This window comes from Pelodiscus sinensis, chromosome 2, assembly GCF_049634645.1.
Source record: "Pelodiscus sinensis isolate JC-2024 chromosome 2, ASM4963464v1, whole genome shotgun sequence".
In the NCBI taxonomy this organism is placed as follows: Eukaryota; Metazoa; Chordata; order Testudines; family Trionychidae; genus Pelodiscus; species Pelodiscus sinensis.
In genome coordinates this window covers 3,623,369-3,638,055 of record NC_134712.1, presented here as the reverse complement: position 1 = coordinate 3,638,055, position 14,687 = coordinate 3,623,369, and the positions used below count along the sequence as shown (strand labels likewise).

Here is a 14,687-nt window from a genome sequence, read left to right as displayed (position 1 = left end):
GTTCACGGCTCCGTGCCTCAGTTTCCCCAGCTGTCACCTGGAGACAACTGCGTGGACACACCTTTGGAAAGAATGCTGGGATCCAAGGGTGACATGCTTTTTATTACCCTGGTGGGAGGCGCACTGCCCCCCTTCCCCAGTCCGAAAAAAGGTCTTGTCCAGGGGTTCCTGCTGTCCTTTCTTTTCATATCAGTGAGCCCCCAGAGAGTCGGAATTCGAGACCCCAGAGCAGACCAACCTGGCCTCCGTCTTTCTCAAAAGAAGGTCCCTGATTAATTCCCCTTTCCCGTTCCACGCTTTACAGACTGGAGCTCAGCGTTGTCTCGGCTCTGTAGGTGCAGATCCCAGGACCGATGCAGCGACGTGAGCCGTCTCCCAGTTGCATGGTCCGGACATGTAAAGCGATTTGCCATGTTCTGTCAGAGGGGGGAGCTGGCGGGGGTCTTGAACTCCCAATGGGGCAACCACTCGGACTGGCAGCTCTGTGGAAGCATTCGAGTCATGTTCACCCATCCTGCTCTAAATCCTTGGCCAAGGACTGTCTGCCCCCGTCAGTAGGGACCAACAATCTGACCATGGAGAACTAACATTTGATTAGGGGCATTTCAATTACAGGCTGGACCTCCCTGGTCCGGCACCCTTGGGACCTGACTGGTCCTGGATGAGGGATTTTGCTGGACCAGGTGAGGTCATTTCTGCCCCCTCCCTCCCCATCCTGCTGCCCCACTGGACTTTCTGGGCCCCTCCGGCAGCCCAGCTGAATTGCATGCTGGGCTCCTTGCCCCTCCTCTGCCCCCTCAGCCCAGACAGGCTTGCGCTGGACTCCTGGCTCCCACCCTGCATCACACTAGCCACCCCCCCCCCCCCACATTGAACGGAGCTCCAAGGCTCCCCCAGCGGCATCCTAGGACTCTCTGATCCAACGTGGAACATAGACTCATAGACTCTTAGACTTTAAGGTCAGAAGGGACCATTATGATCATCTAGTCTGACCCCCTGCACAGCGCAGGCCACAGAATCTCACCCACCCCTCCTAGAATAATCCTCTCACCTATGTCTCAGATATTGAAGCCTTCAAATACTTTGAAGACCCCAAGATGCAGAGAATCCTCCAGCTGTGATCTGTGCCCCATGCTACAGAGGAAGGCGAAAAACCTCCAGGGCCTCTGCCAATCTACCCTGGAGGAAAATTCCTTCCCGACCCCAAATATGGCGATCAGCTAAACCCTGAGCATGTGGGCAAGACTCACCAGCCAGACACCCAGAAAGTTTCCTATAGCAACTCCTATCATCTCTCCATTGACCTATTTCCCACTGATAATGAATGGTCAATTAGTTACCAAGATCATATTATCTCATCAAACCAGCCCCTTCATAAACCCATCTAGTTTAGTCTTGAAACCAGATAGATCTTTGGCCCCCACTACTTCCCTTGGAAGGCCGTTCCACAACCTCACTCCTCTAATGGTTAGAAACCTTCGTCTAATCTCATGCACGTAGCCAGTCCAGAGAGTCCCAGTTTACAAAGGTGTAGCCTGTAGCAGACCATCGTCTAACACGATGCAGCAGCTGGTATTTGAAGCTGGACTAAATAAGGGGCACCTTTTTACCAGGGAAGGAAATTAGCCACTGGAACAATTTGCCAAGAGCCGTGCTTGATTCGGTGTTGCTGCCAATCTCGCGGTCAAAAATGGATTTTTTTTCCTAAAAGGGCTGCTCTTGTCAAAACTTCAGGGAAGCGTTAGGCAGGAGGTCTGTTGTAATCCACGGGCCTGTACATGTACCCTAATTGTGAGCGCAGCGGTAAAACGTGAAAGTTCACAGGCGGTCACAACCACCTCTGATAACCAATGTTGCTGAGAAAAGGCGCAGAAGGACGGGACTTCATCCAAACGAAAAAGGCCGGCCAAGGGCTGCGTTAAGATCGTGCTCGGAAAAATGGAGGAACCGAGGAACAAAAATGAATAAACCGAAATTGGAATGTCGGAAATGAGGCTTAATTGGGGGACAAAACAGAAAAACGATGGGCTCTTCCACCCATTGCTCCCTTTGGGGGTCTTTGGGACAGAGACGTAGGGGAGAAAATGGGGAGAAAAATGGCGTGAACGTTGCCATCCTAACTGCGGAAAGATGACTGCCATCTCCCAAAAGATGCTCTGACCAAAGAGGACATCTTCTAGGTGACCAGAGCCCAGCTACCAGCTTCTGCCAGCTCATAAATAGCACCAGGGATGTGAGACTTGGTCTCCGCACTCCCCCACCTGGCCTCGGACTGGAAAGACGCAGCTAAAAGCACTGCCCTAAACAGCCCAATCCCGGCATGAGTTTGCCAGGTCTCAGAGCAGTGGTCACTTGAGGTTGCAAGTGAGCGTTGCCGGCAGCAGAACTGCCCCTCGCGGGCGGACGTGAGGAATCCGACACTTCCAGGACGGACCACGCCCTAGCCCGTGGGACCTCCCAAAGCACCGGGCCCAGACTCACCGTGCCCTAGGGATAACTCTCCCCTTTCATGTGTGTTTGTATAACCCACACACCTAGGCTGGGTCTACACTGGAGGGTTGTTGCGCCAGAAATATGCAAATGAGGCTAAGCGTGGAATATCGCCGAACCTTATTTGCATATTTAATGAACTGCCATTTTTGTGGAAGAGGTTCTTGCGCCAGAAGGAGCATCTACACGGCCCCTTCTTGCGCCAGAAAACCCCTCTTGCGCCGTGCCGTTCTTCCTGAAAATAATCAGCGTAGCGGCATGGCACAAGAGGGTTTTTCTTGCGCAAGAAGGAGCCGTGTAGATGCTCCTTCTGGTGCAAGAGCCTCTCCCACAAAAATGGCAGTTCATTAAATATGCAAATAAGGTTCGGCGATATTCCACGCTTAGCCTCATTTGCATACTTCTGGCGCAAGTTCTCGCCAGTGTAGACCAAGCCCTAGTGTAGTTCACTGACCCATGCAGTGGCACTTAGACCACCGCAACAGATACGAACTAGAGACCCCTACAGCAGGGGCTGAGAGACACCTGGCTTTTAGCTCAAAGGGGTGAGGCTCCTATAGTCAGCTCCAGAAGTCCCAGGTTCAAATCCACCAGGTGGTGGCTTGATTTGCCGTCTAGGAAATGGTGGGGTTTGATTTGAACAACAGCTCTCAGCCCGTCTCTTTCCCAGCAGAGAATCTTGTAATGTAGAGCAGCTAAAAGGCTGTCAAACAAGAGGATCTTCCTTCTAAACGCTTCTTCCTGCTAAAGAAAAAAGAACAAGGGAGGGAAGTTAAACTAAAACCTGAGTTAATACCTTATCCGCCAAATGCTTGAACTGTTTTTCCTTCTTTTTTAGATCTCTAATAAAAAGTTCAACCACAATTCCAGGGTGGGTTTGCCAGGGTCTTAAGCTGGCAGAGGCTGCTGTACAGTGACTGGCAGAGGCTGGTTGTACAAAGGCTGCTGTACAGTGGCTGGCAGAGGCTGGTTGTACAGAGGCTGCTGTACAGAGACTGGCAGAGGCTGGTTGCACAGAGGCTGCTGTACAGAGACTGGCAGAGGCTGGTTGCACAGAGGCTGGGCTCAGACCTTTGGCCCGAACATCCCTTCAGAATTAATACAGCAGCTCAGACGCCCTTCCCGCTTCAGACTCTCACCAGCCAATCTCAGGGAGCCGGGCTGAGGCCCTTGGGCGAGCACGGTGCTTATCTCTACCCAGAGGGGTTGGCTTTAGCACGCAAGCCGCCTCTGAAGAACAGCCCAGTCTGAGATCACAGAATCCTAGAGCTGGAAGCAGGGCCGGACGGAGGCAGCTGTAAGGGGTGCACGGCGTCCCTTACAGCTGCCATCAGGCGCCACGCGCCCGGCTCCCGCAGCACCGGCCTGCCCGCATCCCCGTGGAGCCGGCCAGCAACGCCCGACCCTACACGGCCCGGCGTGCACGCCAGCAGCAACGGCCGGGCCGGGCCGTTGCGCCCTAAGGATGGGCCCCAAGCTGCGCACCAGCGGCTGTAGCCGGGCCGTGCATGCGCTGTGTGCCCGGGGGCGGTGCCACATGCCCGTGCTCCGGGCACCAGAATACCTCGGGCCGACCCTGGCTAGAAGAGACCTCAGGAGGCATCAAGTCCAGCCCCCTGCCTAAAGCAGGACCAATCCCAACTCCATCATCCCAGCCAGGGCTTTGTCAAGCCGGGACTTAAACACCTCCAGGGATGGAGATTCCACCCCCTCCCTATGGAACCCAGCCCAGCGCTTCCCCACTTTGTTAAAAAAAAAAAAAAAAAAAGGCTATTACTAGGGTTGCCAGATGGTTTCGAAAAAAATCCCAGACAAAAATTGGATAAAAATTTGTCAAGCAAAAAAAAAAAGTGCCAAGGAGTAACCAGAAAGACCGGGGAGGAGGGAGGGGAGATTCAGGAGGTGGGACGCTTCAATTGCTGCATGTCCCAAGCGGGTTTCCGTCAGGCGCTGAGCCGGGCCCAGGAAAAGCAGAAAAACGTTCTTAAATAGAAAATACTGGTGCGGCACGAGTGCTCCGAGGGCTGGCTGGGGGCTGTGCCGGGGTCAAAAAAGTTGCCGGTACGCCGTACTGGTGCGTACCGTCCCAAAAAAAGCACTGGTTTTTCCTAATATCCAACCTAGACCTATCCCACTGCAACCTCCCCCATTGCTCCTCCTTCTGCTACCTGACACAATGTATGCAACAACACTACTGGGAACAGCCTCTCTCCAGCCTCTTTGGAACCCGCCTTCAGGAAGCTGATGGCTGCTACAACCCCCCCCCCCCCCCTCCTCTCTTCTGCAGACTAAATGCCTCCAAATCCCGCAGGCTTTCCTCCTGGGTCATGTGCTCCAGCCCCCTCTTCGTTTTGGTCGCCCTCCGCTGGACCCTCTCCAATGCGTCCTCCCCCTTTCTATAGCAGGGGCCCTAGAGCTGCTGGCAACGCTCCTCCTAACGCAGCCCCGTGTGCCCTTCGCCGTCTCGGCTACAGGGGCGCCCTGCTGACTCGTGTCCGCAGATCAGGCGGGAGCGCCGGCAGGCCCGGGGGGAAGCGCTTCTGCAGGACTCCTCGCCCCTCCGGCTGGGAGAGGACGAGGGGGCAGAGTTGCAATAAGTGGGGGGGGTGGGCATCGGAGCCCAGCGCTGCAATAAGCAGCATCGCCAGCAGGGGTGGTATTATCGGGAGGGGGGTGGGAGCCGCTCGGGAAGCGGGGAAAGCCCCCTGCTCCAGCGCACGTCGGTGGGCGCGGCGGGGCGGCAGAGGGCGCCGCGCCCGCGGCTCCCGGGCCAAGGGGCGGTGCAGGGGGCCGGCCGTAGGAAGCAGCCGCGGCTCCGAGCCGGCTCCCTCCCCTTCCCGGCCATGCTGCTGCTGCTGGGCGCCGGGGCCGCGGCCGCGCTCTTCTGCCTGCTGGACGCCTGGTACCTGCTGCGCCTGCCCCTGGCGCTGCTGCGCGCCCACTGGCTGCAGCCCCGGCTGCGGGACCCGCTGGGGGTGCACAGCTGGGCGGGCCGGGTGCTGCCCTCCGACCTGGACTGGCTGCTGCACATGAACAACGCGCGCTACCTGCGCGAGGCCGACCTGGCCCGCTGCGCCCACCTGACGCGCATCGGCATCTCCACCGCCCTGCGCGCCCTGGGGGGCCGCGCCCTGCTGGCCGCCTCGTGCGTCCGCTACCGCCGCTCCCTGCACCTGGGGCAGCGCTTCGCCGTGCGCACCCGCCTGCTGGGCTGGGACGCCCGCGCCTTCTACCTGGAGCAGCGCTTCGTCTGCGCCCGCGACGGCTTCGTCTGCGCCCTGCTGCTCTTCCGCATGCACCTGGAGGGCTGCAGCCCCGCGCAGGTCATGCAGCACCTGGGCCAGGGGCAGGTGAGGCCGGGCACGCGGGGGGACTGGGAGCACGGGGCTGGGGGCTGGATGAAAGCGGCGCCGTGCCGAGGTTAGGGGCGCAAGGGGCGCAACTCAGGGGCCAGTGGTGAGGAGAGCACAAGGTGGGGGCTGGGGAGCTCAGGGTGCCAGGGGACATAGGTACCCTCAGGGGCACCAAACCACAGTTTCTCCCAGGGCACCATTTCCCCTAAGGCCGGCCCTGCAAAGAACATAAGAACGGCCGTACTGGGTCAGGCCAAAGGTCCATCTAGCCCAGTAGCCTGTCTGCCCACAGTGGCCAGCACCAGGTGCCCCAGAGAGGGTGGACCGAAGACAATGATCAAGCGATTTGTCTCCTGCCATCTCTCTCCAGCCTCTGACACACAGAGGCCAGGGACACCATTTTATCCCCTGGCTAATAGCCTTTTATGGACCTAACCTCCATGAAATTATCTAGCTTCTCTTTAAACTCTGTTATAGTCCTAGCCTTCACCGCCTCCTCTGGCAAGGAGTTCCACAGGTTGACTACACTCTGTGTGAAGAAGAACTTTCTTTTATTAGTTTTAAACCTGCTCCCCGTCAATTTCATTTGGTGTCCTCTAGTTCTTCTATTATGGGAACTAATCAATAACTTTTCTTTATCGGCCCTCTCCACACCACTCATGATTTTATAGGCCTCTATCATATCCCCCCTCAGTCTCCTCTTTTCTAAACTGAAAAGTCCCAGTCGCTTTAGCCTCTCCTCATATGGGACCCGTTCCAAACCCCTCATCATTTTAGTTGCCCTTTTCTGAACCCTTTCCAAAGCCAAACTATCTTTTTTTGAGGTGAGGGGACCACATCTGTACACAGTATTCACAGCCGGCGTTTGGTAGCCGCCATCCAAAGAGGATGGAGAGAGGCTGTTCTCAGTGGTGGCAGATGGCAGAACAAGGAGCAATGGTGTCAAGTGGCAGTGGGGGAGGTCTAGGTTGGGTATTAGGAAGAACTATTTCCCTAGGAGGGTGGGGAAGCGCTGGGCTGGGTTCCCTAGGAAGGGGGTGGAATCTCCATCCCTAGAGGTGGTTAAGTCCCGGCTTGACCAAGTGCTGGCTGGGAAGATCGAGTTGGGGTTGGTCCTGCTTCGGGCCAGGGGTTGGACTCGATGACTCCTGAGGTCTCTTCCAACCCTGGGATTCTGTGATCCCTCTGTGGTGCAGGGAGCCCCCTGGTGAAACAGGCACCCTCCACCGCACAATCCCCCAGTAACAGTCGTGGTCCCTTTTTAGTGCCTCGCGACCGAGAGGGCAGCTCTGGCCAGCACCGGCACGCAGCCAGGAAACTAAGCACCCATTCCGCACCCTTAGGATCACCCTTGCCAGCATAGCACCAGGACTGCCGGAAAGGGAAATATTTAGTCTCAGGCGGGTGGCGGGAGAGAAACCAGGATACGGCTGGCGCAGACAACAAACCATGCGGCTGTGCTCAGAGTTCAGGAGTCCAGGGCAGGGCTCCAGGCTAGCAATGTGCCTTGAATGCTCTTGGTTATCTTTGATGCCAATGAACTCTCCCCTCCCCTGCCAACAAACACCTCTGGTGGCCTCTTCTGTTGCCCTCTGCAAAGCCACGTTTTGCTAGCCACAGCCTCCCTCCTTATGCCCAGGGCAAGATCCCAAGGCCCCTTGCTCACAGCCCCAGGCAGCTGTGGGCAGCTGCAACCCCGGGCCCAGCTCCAGTTGGGTCTCGGGTGATTCCTCCCTGGTATAGTGCTGCTCCTGACCCTAGCCCTTCCCGGCTTCAGGCTGGCTTTCTACTGTAGCCCTCCTGTTTGGCGCTCCGATTGCACATCCCCTGTCCTCTCCCACGCCCCGGGACAGCCAGCCCTCCCGCTGCCTCGGCACAAGGTTTTAAAGGGCCTAGTTGTGGATGAAGACCCCTTGCGCTCGGTGCTGCACAAACAACACCGAGGCAGCCCCAGCTGCGACGAGTCTGCAAGCCACGCGTGGCCCGTTCAGCTAAAAACAATCCTCACCTGTAGAAATAATGCCCAGGATTTGTAGCCCGGGTGTGATTTTTGTTCTGAGCGAGGATCATTGGTGATTGGAACACCAAGCAATAGTTGTTTTTTTTAATGAGGAACACCAAAGATTTTTTGTTGAGCGCAAAAAAAAAAAAAGTTACCTGCTCCTTTAAGGGTGGCTATTTATGAGCTCTGTTGTTCTCCGTGGCACACCTCCGACTGCCTGGTGTGCCACGGAACACGGTTTAAGAAACAGTGCTAGAGCCTCGTGGCCAGTGCACAGCTGCGAGGCTGCAGCACCAGCTCCAGGGGGCCAACACGGGGGGGGAGGGGTGAAGAAAGCAAACTCACACTCCCTCCCGCCCCCCAGCATGGGCCACGCGTGGAGGAGCACCGCACCGCCCCCCTCCCTGGAAAAGTCCCACCTGACAGGCTGCAGATTGGGTTTTGTGGGGCCTGGCCAGGCGGGACAGGCTCTCGTGGTGCGCGAGCAGCCGGCACCCTCCCCCTTCCCCAGCAGCAGGGTAGCTGCGCCTGGCGATGGTGGGCGGAGGCAGCGATGGGGCTGAGGACCCTGTACACACAAGATACAGGTGGGGGCTTTGCCCCCACAGGGTCTCGGTCTGGGGGCACGCGGATCTGTGAATAGAAGTGAATAAGTTAAATCTTGACACTCCACTTGCCAACCCCTGGTCTGGTCTCTGATAACGCCCAGAGCCAGATCTTCAGAGAAAGGTGCAAGAAACCCTGCAGCAGGGAGTTATGGGTTAACCTATCCCTAGGAGAGCCCTCTCCTAATCACCAGTATTTAGCACTTGGCTTATATCTGAGAACTGCTAGGGTTTGGAAGAGATCTCTATTTACTGTCGCAAAGCTGCGTCTTCTCATTGGTTAACTCTCTGTGGAATCTGGCGAATGGTATCTTGTGGCAATGAGTTCCCCAGGCTGAGTGGGTGGGGCCTGAAACCTGAGGAGGTTTATAAAGGCTGTGGGAGACGTGGTCTCTGTCTGGGAAGGGAGCGGCCTGATGGTCTGCCCCAGTTGCCTTGCAGGGGAGGGGAGATTTGCCCCCCCCCCCCCCCCCAGTTTCCCTCTGGTGAAGAGCTACCAGGCTGAGCCCACACCCTGCTCTGGGGCAGCACGTCACGCTGAAGGAGAAACTTACCAAACACAGGCTTGGCCCCCATAGTCCGGGGGGGGGGGGGGGGGGAGTGAGGAGGACACATTGCAAATCCAGACCCATGAGAGAGGGATGGGGGCGGGGGGGAGAAAAGGGTGGGCTTTCCCTCCTGGAGAATTCCTCTGATTAGGGATGTGAAATGAAGATGTAATTGGTTAATCATAGAATACTAGGACGGGAAGGGACCTCGAGAGGTCAAGTCCAGTCCCCTGCCCCCATGGCAGGACCAGTTACGTGCTTAAGCCTTCTATTTGGTTATTTGATTAAGCCTGGGATCCCAAAAGGGGACCACTCCAGCCCCCCCACCTGCAAGGGGGGCTGCCTCTGCTAGCCCTCTCGGCCTGCCCCCGCGCATGGGAGGGCCAGAAACAGGAGCTGGCAGCCCCAGAGTTAACCCGCAGTGGGGCTGCTCCCAGGTACTGGTTTACCGGTACCCGGAAGCATCACCCAGTAAGGATGTTGTGTCCGTAAGCACGGCCACACTGGTCAGAGCAAAGGTCCAGCCAGCCCTGTATCCTGGCCTCGACATGGCTAATACCTGGTACCCCAGAGGGGATGAACAGTTCATCCCCTGTCAGCCATTCCTGGTTTCTGACAAACAGAGACTAGGGACACTATTCCTACCCATTCTGGCTAACAGCCGTTGATGGACCAAACCTCCATAAATCAATCTAGCTCTTTTTTGAGCAGACCTCGCTGGGGATCTGGAAAGTTAAGACACACGAGCAGCCGGGAAAAAAATGGGCAAGATTTGTAGCCCGAGACGGTTCCCTTTTAAAGACCTGATTTCAGTCTTACGGCGTGCTCAGTACTTTAGTGAGAATGGTCTTGATACATTCAGCCCCTGATTTTTAGTCCCACCATGAGTGCAGGGCGTGGGCCCAGATGACTTCACGAGGTCCCTTCCGTTCCTGCCAGTCTGTGGTTTCCTTTACGTTACCAGAGTGGTGTGAAGACCCCATATAAACAGTGGTGAGAATCAGACCCCCAGCCAATAAGCTCTTCAGGTCAGGGGCTGTTTTTATTTTGCACTTTCTCCAGGGCTAAGTCCTTGAGCCCAGCTGGGTAAGATCTCAGTGTAGAGAGAGAGAATGAGCCTGTGGGTTTGTGTGGGCCTGAGGGGAGTCAGGCAGGCCTCGGGGCAGGACTAGTCTGTGACGAGATGTTTGCTCCACATGAGGACGGGGGTCTCAAATTATTTACCAAGATGAAACGTTTCAACACAGGATAAACATGCCCTAAGCAAGTCCTTCTCCCAGGAGGAAACCTCTCTGGAAATCATGCTCTAGATACACTTCTCTCAGGAGAAAGGCCCTCTGAAAACCAGCCAACCCACCAGAGCCCCTGCTTCTAACGTGAGGCTTCTACAAATGCAGGCCGAGCCCAAACAAGCTGTGGGGGGCTAATCCCGCCCCAGTTATACCCCACAAAGGTCCCTTAGAAAACTGGACCCAGCTGCTCCTCAGGCTTTCAAATGCAGTCTGCCGTGCGTCTCGTGGTCTGGCTGTTTGCTTTGAAAATTAAATTATACTATGAGTCAACAGTGTGATGCTGTTGCAAAAAAAGCAAATATGATTCTAGGTTGTATCAACAGGTGTGTTGTAAGCAAAACTCGTGAAGTCATTCTGCCGCTCTACTCTGCACTAGTTAGGCCTCAGCTGGAGTACTGTGTCCAGTTCTGGGCGCCACATTTCAAGAAAGATGTGGAGAAATTGGAAAGGGTACAGAGAAGAGCGACAAGAATGATTAAAGGTTTAGAGAACATGACCTATGAAGCCAGGCTTCGTGAACTGGGCTTGTTTAGTTTGGAAAAAAGAAGATTAAGGGGGGACATGATAGCGGTTTTCAAATATCTAAAAGGGTGTCACAAGGAGGAAGGCGAAAATTTGTTCCTCTTGGTTTCTGAGGACAGGACAAGGAGTAATGGGCTTAAAGTGCAGCAGGGGAGGTTTAGATTGGACATTAGGAAAAAATTCCTAACTGTCAGGGTGGTCAAATATTGGAATAAATTGCCAAGGGAGGTGGTGGAATCTCCCTCTCTGGAGATATTTAAGAACAGGTTAGATAGACATCTGTCAGGGATGGTGTAGACGGAGCTTGGTCCTGCCTTGAGGGCGGGGGGCTGGACTCGATGACCTCTCGAGGTCCCTTCCAGTCCTATGATTCTATGATTCTTCCCCTCTTTAACAAAGCGCTGGGTCAGACCGAAGGTCCATCTAGGCCAGGGTCCTCTCTGCCGAAAGTGGCCAGCACCAGGTGCCCCAGAGGAGGGAACACAACAGGGAATCCTCACGTGATCTCTCTCCTGTCACCTATTTCCAGACAAACAGAGGCTAGGGACACTATTCCTACCCATCCTGGCTCATAGCCGTTGATGGACCGAACCTCCATGAATCTATCTAGCTCTTTTTTGAGCAGACCTATCTTGGGATCTGGAAAGTTAAGACACACGAGCAGCCGGCAGAAAATGGGCAAGATTGGTAGCCCGAGACGGTTCCCTTTTAAAGACCTGATTTCAGTCTTGCAGCGTGTTCAGTAGTTTAATGAGAATGGTCTTGATACACATAGCCCCAGGTACTTAGTCCCACTCTAAGTGCAGTGCACAGGCCTAGATGGCCTCTAGGGTGGCTTTTTGCACGAGAAATATGCAAACAAGGCTACGTGTGGAATATCGCCGAGCCTCATTTGCATACCTAATGAGCCACCATTTTGCAGAAGAGTGTCTTGCGCTAGAAGGAGCTGTCTACACGGCCCCTTTTTGCGCAAGAAAAACCCTCTTGCGCAATGCCGCGACGCTGATTATTTTCAGGAAGAACGGCACGGCGCAGGAGGGGTTTTCTTGCGCAAGACGGTGCAGTGTAGACAGCTCCTTCTGGCGCAAGAGCTTCTTCTGCAAAAATGGCGGCTCGTTAGGTATGCAAATGAGGCTTGGCGATATTCCATGGTTAGCCTCTTTTGCATATTTCTCACGCAAGAAGCCGCAAGTGTAGACATAGCCCGTAGGTCCCTTCCAGTCCTGCCATTCTATGGTATCCAAAATTTTGGAGGAGACCAAGCACTGGCTAGGAAGGGGCCTGGTCCGTGGAGTGGAGCTGAGACCGGTTTTGAGACCAGCTGGGTTAAGTTGCTTGGACGCTGGCAGGGAATCTGTAAAACCCGGACTCTGGACCAGTCTCTCCTGCTTCTGTTTCCTCCAGATGGACTCCCCTGAACTCCCAGAGGAGGTGCAGCTGTGGGTGAGCTACAACGAAGCCAGCAGCCAGAAGCTGAGAGCAGAAAGCGGCCTGGCATCGCCCCGCAAATATGAGTAACCCGACGCCGTTTTCCTGGCCCCTCTGTCTCCGGACCGGACCGAGTCTCGAACTCGCAGCTGTGGCTCCTGCTGCAGCCGCTGCGGCTACGAGACGGCCCCAAAGCTCCATCCACTCGCCAGAGCAACCAGCCAAGCGGTGGGACCCCCAGGAGCTCCGCCGAGTCAGTGAAAGCCCTTTCTGGCCAGTGAGTCACGGAGCTCCGGGGTGGCCGGGTGGGTCAGGCCTAGATCCCCAGCACAGTGGGGGGTGGCCCCTTTGGGTCTTGGGGAAAGAAACTGAAACATCCACCCGCACCGGCTGATGTCCCGATGCCTCCTCTGTATCCATAACCCTTTGCGATCGCCCAGCTGGGACACACTCAGGCACTAACGCTGCCGGCAGACAGCTCAGGACTGCTCAATAAAACACCCGGGGAGCAAAAATCCTGCTGGTCTGTTGCAGAAGAGATGGGCACCCCCACCGTGCTGGCTTATGCCTGCAGATGCCCATACCCAGTAGCAGTATTAAAACCCCCCAGGATAGGGACCCAGCCCCGTTCTCCTAGGTGCCTGCAGGGAACTATAGCCGTGCCGTGGGGGGGAGGCTGACGTGAGGCTAGTAAATCAGAATTCGGCACATGCATGTGTCGTCTCCCTCTGCAGACCGAGGGAATGTGATCGCCAGGGCTAGAACAAGTGTGTTTGGGAGAACTAGATCGGGTCGGACGAGGAGCCTTCGGCACTGCCGCTGAATTCGGGCAAGCGTTCTCTGTGCCCTAGATTACTCAGCTGTGAAACGGAGATGCCACCTCCCTACTAGGGATGCACAGTCCCGTGTAATCAGTTAACCAGTGAAATGTGACGTTTACCTGGCAAACCATTTAAATGGGGACCGGCGGGGGCTGCTCCAGCCAGGCTGGGCCCACCATGCCCTTTCTTGGTACCCGCTGTTGGAGGTGCAGGCAAAAACAACTGGTCGTAGCCTAGACACGAGCCAGGCGTTGCAACCTGTTTTAAAGCCCGACGCAGGGAATTCAGGTCCCCTGTGACGGTGTAACTACACACTAACTTCCTTTCGGATTGTTAACTGGTTGATTGTATTGTATGGATTGTACTCCGATTGTAAATGGAAGATTTCTACATCCTGTATTAACTTTTTCCTCTAATGAGCACTTGACACAGAACTGGCTTATGCTTCGAAGTGTGGCTGATCTGCGAACTACAGAAAATTACAGTACAGGTGACCCCCGACCTACGACTGCCCTACTTATGACCCCCCCGTATTTACGGCCTTTAAAAAAAAAAATCCCCCACCTGCTCACACGCCAGCAGTCCCGCCAGCTCCGGCAGATGTACTCTGCTGCCTGGTTCTTCGTCGAGGCAGGTGACCCTGCAAGCTCTGGAGCCTGCTCTCTCTCCCCCTACCCCCCGCCCTCCCAGCAGGCCCCCCAGCTCCTACAGGCAGCCCCGCCTGCCTGTGAGCCGGCACCTCCGGGCCCCCCGCACCTCCGGCAGGCTGGCGACGAGGCAGGCTGCCCCCACCATCTCCTACTCGTGGGCCTGCCTGCCTCCATGCTGAGCAGCTCGTGGCCCTCTTGGCAGGCCACCCCCCCCTCACCAGGCCGCATCCCAGCCCTCCCCCCGCAGCTCCCGGCCCACCCCCCGCAGGTCGCCAACTGGCTCCCGGCCCTCCCAGAAGCCCGACCTCCCCCCGTGGTTAGTGCCCCCCCCAGCAGCCCAGTCCCGCCAGCTCCTCCCACCCCCACCCCGCCAGGCAGGTTGCCAAGCTGCCCCCCCTTGCAAGCCTGCATCCCAGCACCCCCCCCAGCAGCTCCCAGCACCCCCATGGCTCATGGCTCCCCCCCACCTGCCCCTCCCCCCCCACACCCGGCAGGTTGCCAGGCCACCCCCTCTCGCCAGCTCGCAGCCCAGCCACCTCCCTGGCGGTTCCTGACACCCCCACAGTTCATGGCCCCCCAGCTCCCCTCCGGCTCCCACCCCTCCTCACCAGCCTGCATCTCGGCACCTCCCCTCCCCCGCAGCTCTCACCCCCTCGGCAGGCCTCCTGCACCCCCTGACCAAAGAGACAAAAATAAAAAATGTAAAAGTCTATCTAAAAACACACTAGAAGACTGAAAATCAAGTTTGCAGCTACCAATGTAGGAGAAAGATACGATGGCTAAGTACGGTTCAAGGTAGTTGCAAACCGGGTTCCAGGGAAAGGCCGCGGGGAGCCCGGGGAATCCCCAGCTGACCCCGGGCCCCCAGCGACATGCAGCAGCCCCTCCCCAAGTTAAGAAGATGACAATATTTTCTGTGCTTTATTTTCACATTGAATGTTTGTTTTAAGTTAATAAATGTTTGTTAGAGCACATA

At 56.1% G+C, this 14,687-nt stretch overlaps 1 protein-coding gene across 1 annotated transcript; it reads left to right on the top strand.

Moving 5' to 3' along the window:
* Nucleotides 1-4,793: 4,793 nt before the first annotated feature.
* On the top strand, nt 4,794-14,687 carry THEM6 (thioesterase superfamily member 6). Its single transcript, XM_075920011.1, has 2 exons — nt 4,794-5,840; nt 12,217-14,687. Exons 1-2 carry the CDS (start codon nt 5,334-5,336, stop codon nt 12,328-12,330), a joined length of 621 nt encoding a protein of 206 aa, XP_075776126.1. The 5' UTR covers nt 4,794-5,333; the 3' UTR covers nt 12,331-14,687.